Raw genomic sequence first — 22,621 nt, forward strand, 5'->3', positions numbered from 1 at the left:
ATGCTGTGCCAGCCCTTACTGCCCTGGGCAATGTTGTGCCAGCCCTTCCCTGGGCAATGTTGTGCCAGCCACTGAGCACAGTGTTGCCTTAATTTGCTTATGGAATACCGGCAGACTTGAACACCATTCACGTATTTCCCAGTGATCTGAATTCCATGTCTGTGAACTGCCTGTTCACCCCCTTGCCCGTTGTTTCTTTGGGTTTCCTAACTTCACACTCACTCCTACGATAAACATAATTTTCTTCTTGGATTTTTACTTTTTGTGTTTTACATTCATGTTTTTAATCCATTTATTTTCTTTTATTTTTTTGAGATGGAGTCTCACTCATGTCGCCCAGGCTGGAGTGCAGTGGTGTGGTCTCGGCTCACTGCAACCTTTGCCTCCCAGGTTCAAGCAATTCTCATGCGTCAGTCTCCCAAGTAGCTGGGATTACAGGTGCCCGCCACCATGCCCAGCTCATTTTTGTACATTTAGTAGAGATGGGGTTTCAAAATGTTGGCCAGGCTGGTCTCGAACTCCTGACCTCAGGTGATCCACCTGCCTCGGCCTCCCAAAGTGCTGGGATTACAGGCATGAGCCACAGTGCCTGGGCCATTTGTTTTTATAAAATAGGGATTCAATATATATTTCTTCCTGACGAATAACCAGTTGTGCCGACACCATTTATTAAATTTATTAAATAAGCTCTGTCAAATATTCCATATTTTCTAATCTATTCTACTGACCTTTTTGTCTATTCTCATGCAATATTACAATTTGATTATGGTATTAAAATATGTTAATCTTTTGCATATTTTCATATCATAAAATGTTATCTTTACACTTTTCTTGATAATTCCTGGACATTCTTTCATACAAACTTTAAGATTATTTTATTCAATTAAAAAAAACCCTGCTAAGATTTTCACTGGAGTTGCATTTTATTTAAATATTAACACTGGGAGAATTGGAACTTTCCAAATAACAAGTTTCCCATCCATGGTACATACTTCCAGCTTTTCAGACTTTGTTTTCTGTCTACCACTGAGGATTATTTTATTTCATTTTTTTTTGAGATGCAGTTTCACTTTGTCGCCCAGGCTGGAGTGCAATGGCGTGATCTCGGCTCACTGCAAACTTCGCCTCCCAGACTCAAGCGATTCTCCTGCATCAGCCTCCCCAGTAGCTGGGATTACAGGCGCCTGTCACCATGCCTGGTTAATTTTTTTTTGTATTTTTAGTAGAGATAGGGTTTCACTATGATGGCCAGGTTGGTCTTGAACTCCTGAGCTCAGGTGATCCGCCCACCTCGGCCTCCCAAAGTGCTGGGATTACAGGCGTGAGCCACTGCGCCCAGCCAGTTTTCTCCTTTTAAGTCCTGTGTGTCCAGGAAGGGGTGGGCACACTCACATTCAAATCAATGCTGCCATCCCCCTGGCTCCAGGGACCCCCGCAGTTTAAGCTTCTCTGGGAAGCCTCTGCTTTCAGGTTTCTTTTCTTGCCCAGTCCAGGGGGAAAGAGTTCCCGCTAAGATCTCTGCTGGGAGAGTGCGGACCCACCTGTCTACCAGCTTGGGCAGACGCTTGCCTTGAGTCCTGAGGCTGGGCCACAGCTGGAGCAGCAGGTAGAAGGGACAGGGTTGCATTTATAACACCACTATCCTCCCAGCCCTGGTTTTATCATCATCATTGAGAAAAACACAATTAACCAGCAGTGATCAAAGGTAAGTCTAAACATTCCATTTAACTAACTTATATGTGACCTGGTGTGCTATGTCATTTTATAAATGACATAACAGAATGAGAATCACTTTCTAATTCACAGCCTCTGGTTCGATTTCAAGTAAGCAAATATATTTTGCTTTGGTTTTGCTTACAATATTCTAGGAAATGCGGGCTATGAATAATCACTCAACTGGTTTGCGGGTCAACAGAATCACTACTACTTTTGGTTTCGTTGATGCCATTTATATCATGAGCTCAAGCACCCGGGCGCTGCAGAAGGCACTATAAAGTTTAGTTTTGATGTGGTGTGATGTTCTGATCTATCCTGAAAGGTAAAGAAACCCACAGGATTCAGCGTCAAGCCAATCCATGCCCAGGCACATCACAGCTGCTAGGTCGGGAAATCTGTGCGTTTAGGAGGCTCTGAGGGTGATGCTGGGACTGTACTCAGGTAATTAAACCCGGACAGACCCTGCGGCACAGAAAGGAAGAGTGGGGGCCCTGGAGGCAGCCTGACCCACAGGGAATTCTCGAGTGCATGGCAGCCCTGCCTGGGGAACGAAGACCCGGGCCTCAGTTTCCTCACAGGGGCACTCGCAGGGTTGCTGTGAGGGTCACGGGGGTAATGTCTGTGGCACTTTGTCATACCCCAGGGCTCTGTAAGCGGCAGTTATTTACACTGTTACTTATGACACTGAACTAAGAGCTGACCCTGACGCTGCCTCCTTGGAAGCCCTAAGCCCTGAGCGGCCTGGACACCACCACACACAGGAGTCAGGGGCGGAGGCTTTGAGATGGACCACCAGGGAAGCCGGGAGAGGGACCGGGACAGGGCTCCCACTTGCTCCTGGCTCACAGGGGCCCTCATAGTCGTCAGGTGGACCCCAACAGCTGCGGCCTGACAAAGATTCCCCCAAGGGCCAGCCCACCTTACACGCTACATCTGCCCCAACAGCCCCCTAGCCCATCAGGTGGTGGCTTCATGGGGACGCCCATCCCTGCACATAGTACTCAAGGCAGTTCTCCCACCTGCAAAGCTGTTTTTCTTCCCCTACAATCCACACCCAACCTTTCCAGGTCAATCCTGAAACCCCACGCAGGCTCCCCGACTACACCAGATCCTTCAACTCCAACACGCTCACCAAGTCTCTTCAATAGCCACTTCCATCTTTATAATTTACCATTTTCTTGAGCTGTTTGTATACTTCTCTAGCCAGAAAGACAAGAAGTAGTAGTATTCAGATTTATAATGACTGGTTATTGGTACCAATTTACAGCGGCTGGTTATTGGTACTGATATGAGAGTCTCTTGTCAAGCAGTGAGTATTTCTTAAGGCCCACCACCTCTTTTCACATTCTTCTCTCTTAAAAACCACATTTTTAAAGGTCTGCAAACATTTTCCACAGTCAACAACTTGAGAGGCATGGAAGTTTCTTTCTTACCAGGGGCCAAGGGGGAATTTTAGAATCTTTTGGGTAAATAAATGTTTAACAGCCCCTGAAAGCTGCTGGAGAGTGGGGAACCTAGGACTGTCACAAAAGAACCAGCCTCTGCATCGCCTCTGCTGACCGGGGCTGCAGAGGGCAGCCACCCAGCGCTCAGCCACCGGCAGGAGTGGAGGAAGCACAGCTCCAAAGGTCACAGAATTGCAGTCCTGGAGCTGGGTCCCTGCCAGCTCCTGGAGAGTGAGCGAGGGGCCATCGGGCTGTGAGTGCGCTGTCTCTGGCAGTGGATGATTTCCTCATTCCTTCTACGATAGAGACTCAAATGCCTCTCAGGCCCCTGATGGTCTATAGGCAGGGTGACGTAATCCCAATGAGGGTAAGAAAATTATTCCTGCTTTTCTCCAGGTTGTAACTGGTGATTATGTAGGCTTGTCTGCTTTAATCTTCTTTTCTCAAAGTCTAGTAGAACACCTGCTTAACAACTTCCTGCCCACCCATCACTCAGACAAAAATGCAGCGTTCCAAGAACAACAGAGAGCCACCTCTGCGGCCAGACCTGGGGTCGGATCGAAACAAAAACGCAGCATTCCAAGAACAACGGAGAGCCACCTCCACAGCCAGACCCGGGGCTGGATCACACGAAGAGCTGGAATTTGGGGAACCACTTAAGACTGGATACATTTGGAAGGAACAGTCACATAAGATAAAATAAATATTTAGCTAAGCTTTCAAATTCTGGAACTGTCAACTAATAAAACTAAAAGTCTACTACCTCTGAAAGTAGAAATCCGAAAAACATTTAAAAGACTTTAATTTTAGAAAAGGGAAACTGAAAAACCAAAGCAGCAGACTAACTTGTTTCTACATAATCTGTTTCCCTATGTACCTGCTACCATCCCCACCCTCTGCCCCACAAGCTCTTCAAGTGACGAACTCCTCACAGAGATGACAAGCAGTGCTTTCCATGATTCTTACCTTAACTATGCTGATAGGCTTTCGAGATAAGTGAAAACTTGCATACAGCAGAAATGTCAAAATAAAAATGAAGGCTCCGTACCTGAAACACAAAACAGTGGGAGAGGATGACATGAAATAAGAGAAGTTGTGTTAGGAATACATATCACTGTGTTCTGAAACGTTCTTATGCTGTGTATTATTCATTCAGTTCTACAGCCATTACCAATATTACTTATGTCACTATAATATTGGAACATTAAAAAACATTGCCACTTTTGCTTTGTCCAAATGGAAACTAAACACTGTAAGAGACAGGAAAAACCAGACTGCTTTTCCTACCCTCATGCACAACACACAACATACCACACTTCTAACATCACATGTGTAGGGGTTTTCCCCATATACCAAGCAATTCTCCAGCTGACACTGGATGTCCTCTAAGTGAATTCAATTATCACACTGTCTTCCAGGAGTCAGCATCAGCTCCCACAGGGTGGGGCTCCGGCCGAGGCTGCCCCGCTTCACATGCCAGTGGCAAGCCCCAGGTTGTGACCTGCTCCTCCGACCAACTGGCTCTCAGGGCGGTTCCCAAGAACCCCTTCTCAGGTTCGATTAATTTGCCAGAGCAGCTTGCAGAACTCAGGGAAACACATTTACTGCTTTATTATAAAGGATGTTACAAAGAATACATACAGATGAAGAGATGCACAGGGCGAGGTATGGGGCAGGGAGCTCGGAGCTGCTGTGCCCTCCCCAGGGCTCCACCCTCCGGGAACCTCCCCGTGCTCAGCAGCCTGCAAGCTCCCAAACCCTGTCGTTGAGGGAGTCTGTGGAGGCCTCATTACACAGGCACGATCGAGCAGATCACCGGCCACTGGTGATCCACTCCACCTCTGCGGGCTCCCTCCCCTCCCCAGAGGTCCACGGGTGGAGTCCCAACCTCTAATCACGTGGTGGGTTGCCCTGGCAACCAGTCCCCCAGGAGGCTGTCCTGGAGCCCCAGCCACAGTCACCTCATTAGCAAACAAAAAGACACTCAGCACTAAAGGTGGTAGGAGCTGTGTGCCCAGAGCCAGGGTCAGAGACCAAAGTATGTTTCTTATTATTATGTCACAATATCAAAAACATGCATTTATTTAAAGCAATCATAACCAAAGGGAAACCTGGGACTCGAGATGCACACTTGAGTTTACAAAGCAGAACAAGCATGGTGAAATGTTTAGTTTACAACAAAACTAACCACAAGTTTCTTGCGTAGCTGCTATCCTGGGCAATCAAGATCATATTTATTTTTGGCTCTTTGGTTTCTATGCAACTTTTCAGAACCACACAAGCAAGGCAGACATATAAATATTTCATGGCCCTCAAAGAGAAAAAGTCAGTGACGCTGGCAGGCTCTCAATAGGCCAATGACAGAAACACTGGCACACAGCCCCTCGCTCAGTTTGGCTGGGAGAAAAGCAGCCGAAAGAGTAAGCATGAGTGTGAGGAAGAAAGAAGAAAAGAAGGTGCCTTAGAAAGAAGATAAAGGGCAACTCCAGTCTAAGAGTCTCAACCACCGCATAGAAAAATACTTTTCAGGGCAACAAAATGGGTTGGGAGAAAGAAGTATTTGACAGGAGTGGAAGGCGAGGGGCAGCTCTTCTGTGTCCTAGGCACACCTCCCTACCCTGGAGAACCTGTCCTGCTTGTGGCCTGGGAAGAGACTTCAAATGGTGCCACCAACAACCTGAATCAATAATTACCTAAGGCAGTGTCCTACACAGGACAAAGAAAGGCAGCATTTCCGGGAGGCCCTGGGATAAGGGGTCGCTTCTCCCAGCTGCGTATCTACATTTTTAATGTTGTGATTTACTCCGAGGGAAGCTTTCCACGAGTAACTAAAATCCTAGGACCCCAGAGCTGCCTTCTTCTCTGGTCAACAGCTAAAGGAGGGGTCAAATAAATATTTCCAGACTTTTCTTAAAAAAAAAAAAAAAAAAAGACCATATTTCAGGTGGGAAAGAAAGGTTGGTGGCGCCGTGTGACTCAAAACTACAACCTTTGGAATGCCTGTGCCTTTGGGGAAGGAACCAAACCAAACCAATTCACAGAATACCTGCTGACTGAAGACAGAAATTCCCCAGCGCTCTCTTCTTCATCAGGGAACTATCTTCCAATGGCCTTTCTCCAATTCTTCCTCTGCAAGCCCATGGCAAGGGCCAAATGGGAAAAAAGTGAAACTCTAAAAGGCGAGCCTATCATTTATCCCAAAGCCCAAAGAACAAAGGCTATGTGGGTACAGCGGGTCTGCTCCAGAAGCCCTGGCCTCTGTCCTCGTGTTTCTGAAAACCACCCTTTCCGGCAAGGAAAGAAAGTCTTAGCGCTTTGGATGAAGCTCTCTGTTAGGCCACCGCTGCTTCTCGCGCCTTCAACTGCCGGTACAGGAAGATTCCAGGCCACTGGGCTGCATCGGCCCTCAGTGCTCACTTGTCCAGCCCACAGCTTGACAAACTGTCACTTCCACCCCACCTGCTGCAGCTGACTAGGGCAAGTAAGGCTGATGGGTGACCCTGATCGGCCCTCATTGGAGTACAGGGGTTTCCTTCTCCAATCTCCTCAAAACAGGTGAACAAAGTTCTCAGGCCAAGTTCCCTCCAGCACCTCCCCAGTCAGTCTCAGACAAGTCCATGGACCATCTCTCCTGCTCCATGCAGGAGGATTCTCCATCCACAGTGCCAGTTCTACGGGTGTTATCACCCAGCTAGGAAGGATTTTGAGAAGAGCAGCTCTGTCCTATGGGCTGTGGGTTCATATCTCCACTCTCCACCCAGACAGCCCAGAAGGAAGGCTGTCTCCCTTTGTCAGGCTAAGGTCTGAAGAGTGCTGAGGCCCCAACACACACCGCGTTCCCGATGGTCAGGGCTGCTTGGGTGATCGGGCCCTGGCAATGAGTTCTGGGCTCCTGCCTTCCTCTGAGGGGTGACTCCCGGCTGGTGCTCACAGCACACACCCAGAGATGCCCTGAGAACACTGAGGAGCACACAAGGGGCAGCACATGCCTCTGGAACCTTCAGTTCAGCCTTGTGTGCAGGGAGACGCCTTAATGAGTGAGCCCCTTTGGGAAGAGTCACTGCCACGGTGTAGCCGGGCTGAGAGAAGCCGTCCTGTAGAATTGGGTGGAGGGTCCATTTACACAGCAAACTGGAATGTTCCTAAAGACTGAAGAGGAAAACACTGTATTTATTTAGCTGTTGTCAGGCCAACTCTACTTCCATTTCCAAATTCGTCTTTCCTCTCTCATTTCTTCATCTTCTGTACTTAGGACTTGGGGCTTGGGGACGGGGGAGGCAGTGGCTGGAGGCTGGACTTTCCTCTTTGAAAGGTCTGACTTCAGCTCCCATGACTATTGCTAAACCGCGGCAGCCACACTCGGGCCGCTGCCTTGCTGGTGGTCACCCCGACACACCTGGCCTCTGGGTAGGCAGACGCTTCACTCTGCAGCATGGATGGGCTCAAACCCCCAGAAACCAAACAGCCCTCCCGAAGTCCTTTCTTATTTCGTAATTCTATCTACGTTTTCTTTATCATTTATAAAGCAGATGTTTTGGACGATATTTGTTTCCTTTTATTCATTTTGTACTGGGTTGAATAACGTCCCCCATAATTTCATGTCCATTCAAAACCTCAGAATGTGACTTTATTTGGAAATAGGGTCATGTAGACATGATTAGCTAAGGTGAGGTCATATTAGATAGAGTGAGCCCTAATTTCAATGACTGGCGTCCTCACCAGAAGGCCATGCAAAGACTCAGAGACAGGAAGGGAGGCCATGCGGCCACACAGGCAGAGACTGGTGTGATGCAGCCACCAGCCAAGAACGGCAGCAGCAGCAGGAGCTGGAAGAGGCAAGGAAGGGTCTGTCCCCGGAGCCTGCACAGGAAGCGTGGCCCTGCTGACACTTTGACTTTGGACTTCTGACCTCCAGGGATGTGAGAGGGTAAATTCCTGTTGTTTCAAGACACCCAGCTTGTGGTACCTTGTTACAGCAGCCCCAGGAGGCTAATATAATCCTTTCATTTTTGTTTTGTGTTACGTTTAGACTTATGAATATAAAACAAATACAATAAAAAAAAGATCTAATCTATCTGTTCCTCAGTGTTCCGCTTACTTTTTGCAGTTATGACTACTTATAGCATGCTTGGCTTCCACCGATACGAAAAATCCCACATTTCTAGCAAAAAAAGCAGGTCTCAGCAACGACAGCATCAGATGGGGGTGCCCCTCTGGGTCTCCTCAGAGATGTTCTGGAAGATCATGTGTCCTCAGGTGAACGGCAGCCTGCTTAGGGTGAGAGGATCCATGCAAAATATCTGTCTCCTTGTTTGAGTGTTATTATCTCAATCATATGCAAATAAGGAATAAAGAAACACTTTTGAGAATTACTGAGTGATATGATTTGGTGCAGAAATTAGCCCAAAGACATCCTCTGCTTCACTCTGCAGCATGGATGGGCTCAAATCCCCAGAAGCCAAACAGCCCTCCCAAAAACCTTTCTTATTTTGTAATTCTATCTACGTTTTCTGAGACAGAGAAGCAATGCCACGTCCTGTTCAGAGTATCCTGTCAGAAGGCGCAGGATGGCAGTGACACTGATGTTGGTCATTGGTTAAAGTGCTGTCTGCCTCATAGTTCCTCAGTGAAACCACTACGTTTCCCTCTAAGTAATGAATATGGAATTTCTGGGAACCTGCTTTGAGATAATGTAGATATCCTGTTCCTCAAGCTGCTGCCCCACGGGGTGCATCCATGGCGTTCTGTGCCTGCGCTGGGTACCCTGCAGCGGCTCCACATCCCCGCTCCACCTGGCGGCCAGCTTCCACTGTACGGAGAGCGTGCATTTCTCCTACTTATTTAGTTACCTCAGTAGGACTCGCCAGAATCTTACGCTATTTAACGGGCTATCATTCATGAGTCTCATTTATTGTAAATCTCAGATTGTCCTAGATTTGACAAGTCAGAGTCCCTTTGTTTGTAAGCACTTCCTTATTTTCTGGCACAAGACGTTCCGGGCTCTTTTCCTTGCCCTGCCCCAGTCCTGGCATTGGCCAGGTCTCCAAGGACTCCTGGCTCCTTTTAGTGGGAGATGCCACGCAGAAACCAAGATCCTGGACCAAAGTGTGCTCGCTTTGGTGCTCTTACTGTTCCCAGGACCTCCTAGCGGGGTGCATTTTACACATACACACCCACACACACGCACACACGCACACACGCACCCTTCTCTATTTCTATATCGACCATCACCAGTTTATCCCGAGACCTTTCATTCCAATCCAACCTCACTCAGTTCCTTCCAGTTCCCCTCCCTCTTCCCATGTCTGTAGCTCCTTCTCCATTAAAGGGAAAGCTGCCTCATTTCTATAGGATTTCCGTCAAAAATGCATAATCTGAATCTAATCATGAGGATGAGGAAATAACAAAGTTAAAATGTGGCACATCTATAAAATAAGTGGCTTGAATTCTTCAAACATAACAAGGCCATCTTCAGAAGAAGAAGGAAAAAAAGCCAAGGTCAGAAAAGATGAAAAAAGGCCGCGGAACAGTGCTGGATGAAGAGACGAGACCCACGGGATAATTAAATGCAATGTATGAACCTGAACTAGATCTTGAACAGAAGAAGAAATGCTATCACAGATACTTGACATTGATATCGTTTTTAACATGGACTGTGGGTTAGATAACAGTATCTTATCAGTGTTAAATTTCCTGATTTTGATCTTTTTGCTGTGGTTTTATGAGAATGTCTTATTTATAGGAAATACACACAGAAGTATTTACAAATAAAAGGGTATGATGTCTGCAACTTACTGTCAAGTGGTTCAGAAAAGTGTGTGTGTACAAACATACATCTACACACATGCACACACACACACACACACGCAAACACTGTGGAGGGGCAGGGAGAGAAGCAGATGAGGCTAAATATTAATCTTTGACATACAGCGGTTCTACAGGAACATTCTTACAGATGTTAGTAAGTTACGTGAGTTTGAAATTGTATCAAAATAAACTTACAAAATGAAGAAGCTACACATTCACTAAATAAAACCTAAGTGTTCAGGCACTTGTGGCTAGACTCACAGCAGACATGAAATAAGTCAAGAAGAGAAGCAATCTGGTGGAAGAACACAGATGCCCTCAAATCAAACCTGAGACACCCTGTGGATGCTCCACCAACCAGCAGGGCTGAGAAGCTGCACAGGGCTGGGGGCCGCCAGGGGGTTGGCGTGGAGGAGATGAATGGGCCCAGAATCCGCTGCTGTGGCATCAAAATCATTTTGAGCAGAAGGCATTTGCGCTCCTGAATTCTCTTAGCTACTAAAAAGCAGAGTTCCCCAAAAGAATTCGAAAGAATCCATCTGCTATAAATCCTGCCCCTGAGGAGCAGCCAGGGAGGCTGGACTCTTACCACTGGAGGTGAGAAGCCTCCACGTGGCACTGAAACAGGAATGAGCACAAAACTACTGCGTCGCCCGTCTGTTCTCTGTTCTCTTGAGGGCCCACTTGTCTTTCCAAAAAGCCATTTGTTTGCCCACAGGTGCCTTTCCCTCACTCCCCTTCCCTATGAAGGACGGACGGCGCATAAGCCCAGAATTCTAAATGCCCCTTTGAGGGACACTTTTCTATGACCTCTCGTACATAAGTGGTGAAATCTGTCTTTTCTCTTGCTAGTCTGTCTTTTGTCAGTTTAACTCCCAGGTCCCCCAAAACAGAACCTACGAGGGTAGAAGCAAAGTTTTTCCTCTCCCAGAAGAGGTGAGCAGGTTAGAGGCCAGGGAGCCCAGCTTCAGACTCTGGGCTCGTCAACTGTTTCCTTCAAGGAGAGCGGAATTATTGAGGCCACCTAAGAGAAGGAGTCTCAGAATATGCAAGGGGAGGCGCTCTCTGAACGGAAAGCAGCATTCTGGGCTGCACCAGAACATTTCATTTTCTCTCTGAAAGTTGTGCCCCGGCGAGGCCACTCACCTGATCTCAGAGTTGTGTAACTTATATATAAGTTATGTGCTTATTTCACCACAGCCGTCTGCTAACCCTGCTGGTAGTCAGGGGTCATTTTTCTGTAGGGACCATGGTTCTTAGAGAAGCCACTGGAGACCACGCGGAAGCCCAAACACTATCTGACAATGCCAGCACCAAGGACAAACGACACCTCAGCGCTGTTCCGGGTCACGGCTTCCACCACCAATAAGCAATTCAACGGTTATGGGCGAGGTCAGTGATTCAAGTTTTATGTGTTTTATAATGAAACTGGGGCAACACAACTACCTGCACAGTAGCCCTCACCTATACACAGCTCCATGCCAAGGGCCTGCCCCACCAGGACTCACCACTGATCCCTGGAGAATGAGATGATGAAGCGAATGCCAGCGGGGAGTCGAGCCATTTACGTCGCCACTGACCACCGAGCCTTGGTCGCAGAATAAGATGCTTCATAAACGGGTCATTAATCCCGGCTCCAGGTTCCCTCTCTGTTGCCCCTGCCGCTCCCACAGGCTGGAAAGCATGGAAAGAAGGTGTCCTGCTGGGTCTTGTCCCCTTCCTTCTGGCAGTGGCTCTGCTCTCTATAAGGAGGAGGAGAGGCATTCAGAGTCCTGTGTCGTGACATTCACACCTTCAGCATTACTGGCAGAAGTAACCACACACACGTACAGTAGCAGTACCCAGTCCTGATCAAAGCTGCATGTCTGATACAAGCAGGGGCCCCCACCACGAGTGTTACTAGGAAGAGGGGGAGTGAGGTGGAGTATCTACCCTCGAGGCGGTTTGTTCTGAGAACCCTGAAATGAATTTCAAATAATGTTCTGATGGTGGATAAAAAGGAACGAAGGAACTCATCTCTACCTGGGAGGCATCTAGAGATCAACCCATTCACAAAACCAAATATGTGTCCAGCAGCCACACTATGTGCCCAGATATCAGGGCATGCCAGGGCACTGGACTGCCTCAGTTCCACCCCTATGGACCAGGCCACCTTTGAACCGTAGTGACAGAGAAATGTGGGCCTAGACAAGAGGGCAGATCAAACCAATCATTTAATTGTGACTTTGCCATTTGAATCCAAAGGAGGAATGAATTTGCCTCTGTCTGCCTCTTCATTTTTCATCTCCTGTGGTCACCTCAGAGGTCACAGAAAATGATCTGATTATGAAGTCAGGGCTGAAAGCAGAGCAGTATAGGAAGGAATGGGGAGGGAGGCCTGAGAACTGAGAAGGGGCCCAGCACAGCAGGCAGGCCTGATCTCCCATCCCAACGTCAAACTCATGACATTCCTGAGTCACTGCATCCTCCAAAGCCAATCGGTTCCCCACATTCACTTTTGCCTCCCTCGAGAGTGAGCTTCCAAAAATGCACATTCTCCAAGAATTTTCCCTTATACCACCTTTTACAAAAAGATTCAAAATGCCTGCTGAGCTTTCGTCCCAGGAGCTGCCCCTCATCTCTTCTATCTGCTCCAGCCAGAACTACACCTTTCTCCTAGGTCCTCCAGGGCCTGAACAGGTGGGATTCACCCCACTCCAATACCTCCTGCTTCCAAGGCTGACCCTGGGCTGTGTAAGCCGAGGCAACTCACTCAACTTTTCTGCTCCCTCTCCTTCCAGGCTAAACAATGGGGATGATAGCGTCTATGTTGTTATAAACATGCAATGAGATAACCTATGGGAAGCAGTTGATAAGTGGCCTGGTATGTCGTAAATGCCCAACAAACACTAGCTGATATTATCCTCATTGTAAATTCAAAAGAGGAAGGCCCGGGACTGCAGGGCAAGGTCCTATTTCCATCTCCTTTTCCAGAACCTAGCGCAGACCACGTGCTCAAGAAACTCATGTTGAACGAACAGCCACAAACACTTCAAAACCACATCTGCTCAGACCTCTAGGTTTAAGCAATATTTTGCTCAAAATGGGTGGGCTCCAGAATGGGTCTGGATCTGCTCTGGGAAATGACTTGTGATGACAACTTCAGAGTAAAGAATTTGGTTCAATAGTGTCTGGAAACGGATGGTCAGAAGCAAACGTCTTCCTCTCAAGTGCCGCTTCTCCACGTCCAGCGTGTCTGGAAACATTCCATTGCCATCTACTAAATAAATCAAAAACCTCCAACTCTGATAAAACCTGTGACAACAACATCAAAGGCCCGGAAGGCACTGACAAATCAAGAGGGGGAAAAAAACCTCTTTGATTTCTTTTTAAAACAATGATGGGTTCTTTTCCCTGTAAAATGGGTGAAAGAAAAGTGCTATAAATTCTCATAGTGAGTGCAGTTAAGATGTGCAAAGACAGTGATTTTACATTTGGGATGTTAAGAGCTCAACTAATGAGGCCCTTCCTCCCCAGCCTGTGCAGCACCGCTAAAGACCACTTCATTTTGAGTGTGGGTCAAGACCTCTGGCAGCACGAACCATGACTGACATGCTCTCATTTGAGCCCTGTGACCACCCTGAAGAGGCAGGGCGTTCTTTTCACAAGGGAGAAAAATGAGGCTAGGCGGCTCGCCTGGGTCAACTGGGTAAGTGGGGCAGATTCCAGTTTGTCCTGTTTCTCTGAGCCACCTCCTCCCTCCAGCCACTCTTCCTCCTGCCCATCCCCTGCAGAGGAAGGGCAGCAGAATGGGAGCAAATCACTTGGTTTAAACCCAGTTTTTGGCACACAGCCCAAGTACACAAAAAGAAGAGATACTTTTTTAAAAAGTCACTTTCTACAGGCGCCCCTGGAACTTACCATTCCAGGGAGGAAAAGTGGCAGAATGTCCAGTTTCATTGCACTGTCAAACACAGCAACTTAGGCTGGGCACGGTGGCTCATGCCTGCAATCCCAGCACTTTGGGAGGCAGAGGCAGGCAGATCACTTGAGGCCAGGAGTTCGAGACCAGCATGGCCAATATGGCAAAATCCCATCTCTACCAAAAATACACAAAAGAGCTGGGCATGGTGGTGCACATCCATAATCCCAGCTACTCAGGTGGCTGAGGCATGAAAATCACTTGAACCCGGGAGGCGGAGGTTGCAGTGAGCTGAGATTGCACCACCACACTCCAGCCTGGGCGACAGAGCGAGACCCTGTCTTAAAAAAATAAAAAAGATAGTAACTTAGGAAACAGCCCATTAGAGCATCTTTATTACAACCTGTAAAACTTGCACATGTACCCCGAAACTAAAAGATAAAAAAAAAACCCTGAAAGACACATGGTTTTATACCTATCTCTTCAAAAAACCCACCCTAGGCAACTGTAAAACAGAATGAGCGGAGGGAAAGAAACATTCACAAGCTCCACTCCCAGACCCACCCACATGTGATCTGTGCTGCCTAGAAGGTTCCAAGTAATCTGCAGAGACTCAAATAATGGGGATAGAAAGTGAGCAATAGCAGGAGTAAGGTTCAACAGGCTTTTCAGGGCTGAGGTGCCATTACACATAATCAAAGCGGCCCCACAGATATTTTAAATGATCTACTTCATGACTTTTTTTTTAACTGGGTCTCACTTTACAGGCAAAGATGGGTGAGAAATGCAATTCTCCTCCAAAAGTTTTCATGTATTTTTTTCTTTTTTTTTTTAATTATGAGATAGAATACAACTTCCTGTCCAGAGTGTGCTCTTTCTATGGCTTTTTGTTTTAAAGGCGCTTTCCATATTAAAGATGAATGAAAATGGTCACCTATCTGTTTCCCCTTGGCTGAAGTACAAGGAACCTGAATTCCATTTGCACCACCTCCCTTAGCTGCCCCCAACCCCCAACAAAGAGAACATCACAGGTGGGCTGCAGGAAACAGAACGTGTAAAAGCAGTTCCAAAATGACTTGGTGAATCACAGGTCTGGGGCCAGGGGTTTTCAAGCTTGCTCTCAAAGGGGATTAATAAAGAAACAACGGGGGGAAGTCTAAAATATTTATCCACTTAACACAACTTCAGACAATTTAAGTTCAAGGGCCGGCAGGCAGGCAGGCAGGCACCTTACAGGCAAAGAGCTAAGGGAGACCCGGAAAGAGCAGGCTTTAGCAATTCCCCCTTTGGAAATTCAAACCTGGGGCCGCGGGCTGGGTGTTAGCAGGGAGTGGGGGTGGTAAGGGGCTTAGCCAGTATCCTTCGTTCAAATGCAAATCCTTAGACTGTACGTACCTTCTCGGTCACCAGGATCACAGCGTGGGCCGTAAGGGCTGGAAGGCTGGTGGCCAGCGGCGAGGGGACTTTCCGGCGCGCCAAGCCCTTTATTATAAACCCAGAAGGTCGCTGTCACTCGCATTGGCCAGGAGGCCCACGGGCTCCGGGAACCAGCTGCTCAGCCGACAAACAACGCAAAGGCCCAGGGTGCCGGCGCTCCGAGCCAGCGTTCTGTGCCGGCTCCTCCCTGGGCGGCTGGTCCCCGGAGGAGGTGAATTCCGCGGGCACGCCCACGTCCCCATCGCGGCAGACAATGCGCAGGGTCCCCTCCTGCCGGCTCTCTGGACCCTCAGCTGTCACCGCGGCCCGCGCCGGGGTGGGCAGGGGACCCGGCCGGACAGCTAAGCTCGCCCCTGCCGGGGACTCCGTGGAACGCCTGCCGGCCCCGTGCCCGCTCCCTCTGCCTCCACTTCCCCGGAATCCCAGCGTTGCCCCGGTCCGGGAACGCCCAGCATTGTCGCCGAGGGTCACTCTTCTAGATGTCGTATTTCAAAGACTTCCCTCTGCGAAAACAGCTTGAGACCGTCCCCGGCTCTCGGAAAACATCCAAACCAGCCCCCACCTCTGTCCCCGAAAAAAAAAAAAGGAAGGAGGACAGGAGCCGAGCTCCGAGTGCGCAGGGCCGCGCGCCGGGCTCCCTGCGGGTGCCGCAGGTGCTGAGCGGCTGCGGCGCCTGAGCGCCTGCGGCCCCGCAGGTGCGGGCGGTGGGGCTGGGGGTCCCTGCCTCCCGGTCCGGCCCCGGCCCCGCGCCTCACCTGCGCTGCCGAGGCCCGCGCTCCGCAGCCCGGCCCGGCCGCCGCGGGCGCTTCCTGCTCGCGACTTCCTGGAGCGGCGCGCGGGAGGCCCCGCCGCCCTTTCACTTTCCCTGGCCCGCGGGGCGCCGGCGGAGCCGCGCGGCTCCTCCCCCTCCCCGGCCGCCGCGACCCCCGGCTCCGGCCCCGGCCCCGGCGTGCCCAGGGTAGCACCAGCCCCGGGGCCACCGGGCGGGGGCGCCCCCACGCCTTGCGGCACTGCTCGGCCTCTGCGGGCGAACCCCGGTCGTGGCCCGCGCCTTCCCCGGCTCCGAGGGCGCACAGGCTTTCACTGGCGCGCTCCCCACCAGCCTCCGGGCAGTCCCAGGCGGCCTCTGCACCGCTGGCGCTGTGTCCTCAAGGCAGGTTTTCCCCACAGGCGGCGAGGGTCACATGCCGCCGCGCCCCCACCCCCAAAGAGGGCCTTTCCTTGGCCTCCCGGCTTTTATTCCTATTGTGTCATGTCAAGGGGCACAATCATGAAGACTAGCACTCCATAGCGTGGAAATGCGGCACGTGGATTTGGCTATGTCGAACCAACTTGTAAGCCAACTTGTGTCCCACCTCGCAGGCACGTGACAGAGGCAGCTCCCTGTTAGGCTGCGGGAGCCCGCCGGGTTCTTACCCTTGCGGGCCAGTGCCTTGGCACACAGGCTCCCACGTCACCCCAGAAACAACTCTTCCCCTTAGGCAGCCCCAGGGAGGGGCCTGGCCAGTCCCCTAGAAGCTACTGCCGAACACCCACAGTGGACCCCCAGGATGGCTTCAGAGCAGAGGGGGCTCCGAGCCCACTCCTCGGGGAAGAGCAAAGTGAGGCAGAGGGGAAATTTTCCGGGGAAAAAGCCTGCCCCCGGATAAAACAATGCTAAGGATAAGACCAACCCGAGGCCTGGCTGTAAATGTCCCAACAGACCAGTGCCCCTCGCACCCTTCCCCAGGCACGTTGAGCTTCCCTCTGGAGAATGGAGAAGGCATTCTTCCCTGTGTTTGGCTCCCCTGCCCTGTTAGGCCTCGCAGTTTCCCCCTGGGGCCCTGCTTTGTTTCTAGAACACTCTGATATCTGTGTCTCTCTTTGCTGAGCTGGGCTGCGTGAAATCCATCACTTTGTTAGGCATTTGAGAAGCCTTCTTCAGGCAGAAAGAAAACCTGCCCACTTCTTTGCCACGCAGGGTTCAGCCCCAGGAAGCCTGCTGGCCCCTCATTCCACAGGCGAGATGGCCGAGGGCTCCAGTCTTCTCTTTTTGGCCAGGTTTTCTTCAGACCTTCTTTCTCTCCGCAGGCCCCCTCTGCCAGTTCTTTCTCCTCTCTTTTCTAGCTCTCCATTCCCGGCGATAGCCCAGTGTGGCTCCCATCCCTCTCTCCAATGGTCTCCCCAGCCCTGGCCCTCGCCATTGGTTCGGCTCGAGGCTACTCCTCTCTCACTGCACTTGTGCAACAGCGTTCTCACTTCCAAGTTCTACCTCCTGCAATCCAGTCTTTAAGCTGCCTCAAATTGCCCTCCTAAAGCAAAATCTGATCTTGTCATTCCTGATTTTAAAATTTCGGGCATCCCATCACCTACAGGTTTTACACTTGAAAGGCGATAATACAAGCTCAGGATATATAGGACACCTCGGCCTCATATCGAGACAGCTTCTTCCCACCCCCCTCCCCCGCCACCCAGCTTTACTGACGTACAACTGACAAATAAAAATTACATAATTTGTAGTATAGGATGTGATGTTTTGATATATAAATACATTGTAAAATTATTGCCACAGTCAAGCTAGTATATCCAATCACCTCACTTTTTTTTTTTTTTTTTGGTGGTGAGAATATTTAAGATCTATTCTCCTTGCAAATTTCAAGTATACAATGTATTATTACTAACTATACATTAGAGCTGTACATTAGCTCTCCAGAACTTACTCATCTTTCCTAAGTGAAACTTTGTACTCTTTGGCCAGCGACTCCCCATTTCTCCCACCCTGCTGCCCCTGGCAACCACCATTATTATATGCTCTGCTTCTCTGCGTTCAAGTTTTTCAGATTCCAAAAATAAGTGAGGTCATGCATATTTTTCTTTTTTTGTTTGTTGGTTGGTTTGTTTTGAGACAGGGTCTTGCTCGGTTGCGCAGGTTGGAGGGCAGTGGCGTGAGTGCAAAGGTCAAGGCTCACTGCAGCCTTGGTTTCCCAGGCCCAAGTGATCCTCCCACCTCAGCCTCCTGAGTATCTGAGACTACAGGCCCATGCCACCATGCTCAGCTAATTTTTTAAATTTTGTAGACACAGGGTCTTGATATGTTGCCAAGGCTGGTCTTGAACTCCCAGGCTCAAGCAATCTTCCTGCCTTAGCCTCCCAAAGTGCTGGGATTAGAGACGTGAGCTACCATGCCTGGCCTATATTTGTTTTTCCGTACCTGGCTTGTTTCACCTAGCGTAATGTACTCCGGCTTCTCCATGTTGTTGCAAATGACAGGAAATCCTTCTTTTTTAAGGCTAAATAGTATTCCATTGTGTAGATATAGCTCTACACCACATTTTCTTTATAAACTTCCCTCCAGTACTGCTTTTGCTGCATCCCATATGTTTTGGTATGTTGTTTCCATTTTCATTTGTCTCGAGGAATTTTCTGTTCCCTTTTGATATCTTCTTTGACCCCACTGGTTGTTCAGGTGTGTATTTAATTTCCGCATATTTGTGCATTTTCCAATTTTCCTCCTGTTACTGATTTCTAGTTCATATTATTGTGGTCAGAAAGGATACTTGATATGATTTTAATCTTCTTAAATTTGTTAAAACTTGTTTTGTGGCCTAACGTATGATCTATCCTAGAAAATGTTCTGTGTACATTTAAATGTGCATTCAGCTGCTGGTGGAAGGAGTGTTCTGTATGTCTGTTAGGTCCATTTGCTCTAGAATGTTGTTCAGGTTCACTGTTTCCTTATTCATCTTCTGTGTGGATCGTCTATTCATTGTTGAAAAATGGGGTACTGAAGTACCCTGCTATTACTGTATTGCTATTTGTCTCTTGAGTTCTGTTAATATATATTTAGGTACTCTGATGTTGGGTGCATATACATTTATAATTGTTATATCCTCTTGATGAATTTGTCTCTTTATCATGATATAGTGACTTTGTCTCTTATGAAGTTTTTGACTTAAAGTCTGTTTTGTCTGATATAAGTATCTTTTTTGCTCTCTATTTGGCAACCATTTGCACGGAATATCTTTTCCCTTGCGTTTACTTTCAGCCTATGTGTATCCTTAAAGCTGAGTCTCCTGCAGGCAGCACCTAGATTTTTTTTTTAATATCCATTCAGCCACTTCTATCTTTTGATTGCAGAATTTAATCCATTTACATTAGTTATTGATAGATAAGGACTTACTACTGGCATTTAAAAAATTGCTTTCTGGCGGTTTGTAGTTCTTTTGTTGCTTTCTTACTTCCTTACTGTCTTCCTTTCTACTGTGATGATTTTTGTAATGGTATGCTTTGATTCCTTTCTCTTTACATTTTGTATATCTACTGCAGGTTTTTGTTTTGTGGTTACTATGATGCTTATATAAAACATTTTAGGCCAGGCGCTATGGCTCTCACCTGTAATCCCAGCACTTTGGGAGACTGAGATGGGCAGATCATGTGGTCAGGAGATCGAGACCATCCTGGCCAACATGGTGAAACCCCATCTCTACTAAAATACAAAAAATTAGCCTGGTGTGGTGGCACGTGCCTGTAGTCCCAGCTACTCGGGAGGCTGAGGCAGGGGAATTGCTTGAACCCAGGAGGCAGAGGTTGCAGTGAGCTGAGATCGCACCACTGCACTCCAGTAATAAAACATTAGCTGCCTACAGAAATCCTCCACTTTAATTTCTCCCCACCTCAACTTGTATGCCATCAACTTAAGGAGCAGACATTCTCCCAGAGAAGGCCAAGGCAAAGCCGGTGACAGGCCTTGACTGACAGGGAACTGAGGTTTCCCTGAAGGGGGCTTTGAGGATACTGGGCTTCAGAGCTCAAGAAAATACCTCATGCTTAGAAAGCATTAGAGCATTAAACGCTATTAGAGAGAAAGAAAAGGGAAAATCAGAACCTGATTACTTAACATGGAGAAAAGAAACTCATTTTATCTCCACTGATCAAAAAGCAAGAATTCTAACGGTATGGTGCACTGACTGGAGAGGAACGGTGATTTATATTCAGTTACTAGTGTTGTTGATAAGAAATACAATGAAAAGCCTCTTATTATTAAGCATGCTCTGTATTCCAGGCATTGTGCTCGGCCTACGGATATAAAACTGACAAGAGTCCACACACTGAAGAACTATAACCCAATCCAGCAAACATAATTAGGTGTGAAGGAGTAGGCGTTCCCAGTCCTACAGGAGCCCAGCGAGGAGACTGGCCACGCCCCCCTCCCCATGCCACACTTCCAGGACCCCAGCGAGGAGACTGGCCACGCCCCCCTCCCCATGCCACACTTCCAGTTGCAGTACTTTTGTCTCGCTTCCTAGTCGATTCACGTATGAAAACTCTGTTTCTTCCAAAGCATTCTCCTCCTTGATCGTAAGAACAGGCAGCGGCCATGAACAACAGTGACTGAGTCACCATGGGTGGGATAGACCTGTCAGTCCTACAGCATCAGGGGAAGTGGCAAGGAATGTAAGAAACTAGATGTTGTCTCTAAAACCAGAGGTCCATAGAAAAGCTTTAAAATTGGACATAAAAAACATAGTTTACTCGTATTATTTAGAAATGTAGGGAACTATCAGAAGAAATGGGTAAAAGAGTAGAAAATGGTAGGGGAATGAGACAGAGGAGTTGAAGGGATAAAGCCAGGCCCAACTGTTTGTTGTTATATACCTTTAGTATCATTTGATTTTAAAACTATAGGCATGATATTTAAAGAAATATCAACATAAAGACAGAAGGCCATGCTTAATTTAGGTAATGGCATTTTAGTGGTAGAATTTTAGACACTGTGATACTTGAATTAGAGACATATTTGGAGGAGAGGAGCTTTGCAAGTGTCCTGAAATAACAAAGGGACAAACACCCATTTATAAGGGTGGTTCTCTTTAAACTACCTGTATAAAATAGGCAAATTTTCTTGCTTCTAAGACTCCTTGGCAGTGTTTCCCAGCAGAGTAACTTTCTTGCTTTTCTTCTATATGTGTGGCAAGGGAAATAGTAACTAAGAGAGTACTCATGGCTCTTTGGGGAGTAAACTGGATTCTAACTGAAGTAGGACTTGATAAAGGCTTGAATCAGATTCAGCGACTTAACATTTCTTTCAGTGAAGCATTCCTCTGTAGCTGAGCTCCACTCTGGGGCTAACCTGTTGCCTGAGCCCATCTGTTGTAAACTCCTCTTGATTTTATGCCTATAGGTAGAATGAGGTCAGGTATGTGGAAATGGGAAATTGGCCCATCAACTAAGGAGTCATTCTTGCAGTTGAGCTAGTGCAGATACATGAGATAAGCAAGTTGGAAAATTTTTATGGGGTCTGCAAAAAGGCATACTCTTAGGCCGGGCACGGTGGCTCATGCCTGTAATCCCAGCATTCTGGGAGGCTGAGGCAGGTGGATCACCTGAGGTCAGAAATTCGAGACCAGCCTGGCCAACATGGTGAAACCCTGTCTCTACTAAAAATACAAAAATTAGCCAGGCATGGTGGTGGGCACCTGTAATCATAGCTACTGGGGAGGCTGCAGCAGAAGAATTGCTTGAACCCAGGAGGCAGAATTTGCAATGAGCTGAGATCGCGCCATTGCACTCCAGCCTGGGCAACAGAGTGAGACTCCGCCTCAAAAAAAAAAAAAAAAAAAAGAGCATACTCTTCAGTCCAGTTATAGTTTGGTAAACTATGTGGCTTACATCAAGGGGCTGTTCTTTAAAGTTCCCTCTGGGCCAGCATTTGATGATTTATGGACATGGCACTTTTCTTTTAAACAAACACTGTCTGATGGGAGAATGAAATTACTCATATCCTCTTTATCAAACTGATATTGTTTGGGTATTTGTCCCCTCCAAATCTCATGTTGAAACTTGACCCCTACTGTTGGAGGTGGGACCTAGTGGGAGGTGTCTGGGTCATGGGGGAAGATCCCTCAGGAAACCTCTTGGTGCTAACCTCTCAGTAGTGAGTTCTCACTGTATCAGTCCCTGTGAGCACTGATTAGAAGGAGCCTGGCACCTCCCTCCATGCTCTCTCTCTTCCTTCCCCTCTCACTACGTGAGGCCTGCTCCACTTTACCTTTCACCAGGAATGGAAGCTTCTTGAGGCCTTCGCAAGAAGTAGGTGCTGGTGCCATGCTTCTTGTTCAGCATGCAGAACCATGAACTAAATAAACCTCTTTTCTTTATAAATTACCCAGCCTTGAGGATTCCTTTATAGCAACCCAAAAGGACTAAGACACACACTTTAGTACTCTTTCCCGGGTTGCCTATCTATTCCCACCAGACATGGAGTCTGGGAAAGGATGACTTTGCATGGTGAGGCTTTCTGCTCCATCAGCTTAATCTACCCTACTCACCAGTGGCT

General features: G+C 48.2%; 1 protein-coding gene across 6 annotated transcripts in view; it reads right to left on the bottom strand.

Moving 5' to 3' along the window:
• The window catches only part of SLC37A1 (solute carrier family 37 member 1), a 105,162-nt gene that overhangs the window by 76,884 nt on the left and 5,657 nt on the right, over positions 1-22,621 (bottom strand). The window contains exons 1-4 of one of the 6 annotated variants that reach the window (XM_058427384.1): positions 16,062-16,232; positions 15,265-15,351; positions 11,477-11,710; positions 4,128-4,209 (exon numbers count right to left, since the gene is read on the bottom strand). In XM_058427384.1, the coding sequence (XP_058283367.1) occupies positions 4,128-4,209; positions 11,477-11,532 (138 nt within the window). In that variant the 5' untranslated portion in view covers positions 11,533-11,710; positions 15,265-15,351; positions 16,062-16,232. Of the gene's footprint in view, positions 1-4,127; positions 4,210-11,476; positions 11,711-15,264; positions 15,985-16,061; positions 16,233-20,573; positions 20,711-22,621 lie in introns of those variants that run through there. The other 5 variants (XM_058427387.1, XM_058427385.1, XM_032174202.2 and 2 more) reach the window with 5 other exon arrangements.

The sequence above is a fragment of the Hylobates moloch genome, unplaced genomic scaffold, assembly GCF_009828535.3.
Source record: "Hylobates moloch isolate HMO894 unplaced genomic scaffold, HMol_V3 SCAFFOLD_14, whole genome shotgun sequence".
NCBI classification, from domain to species: Eukaryota; Metazoa; Chordata; class Mammalia; order Primates; family Hylobatidae; genus Hylobates; species Hylobates moloch.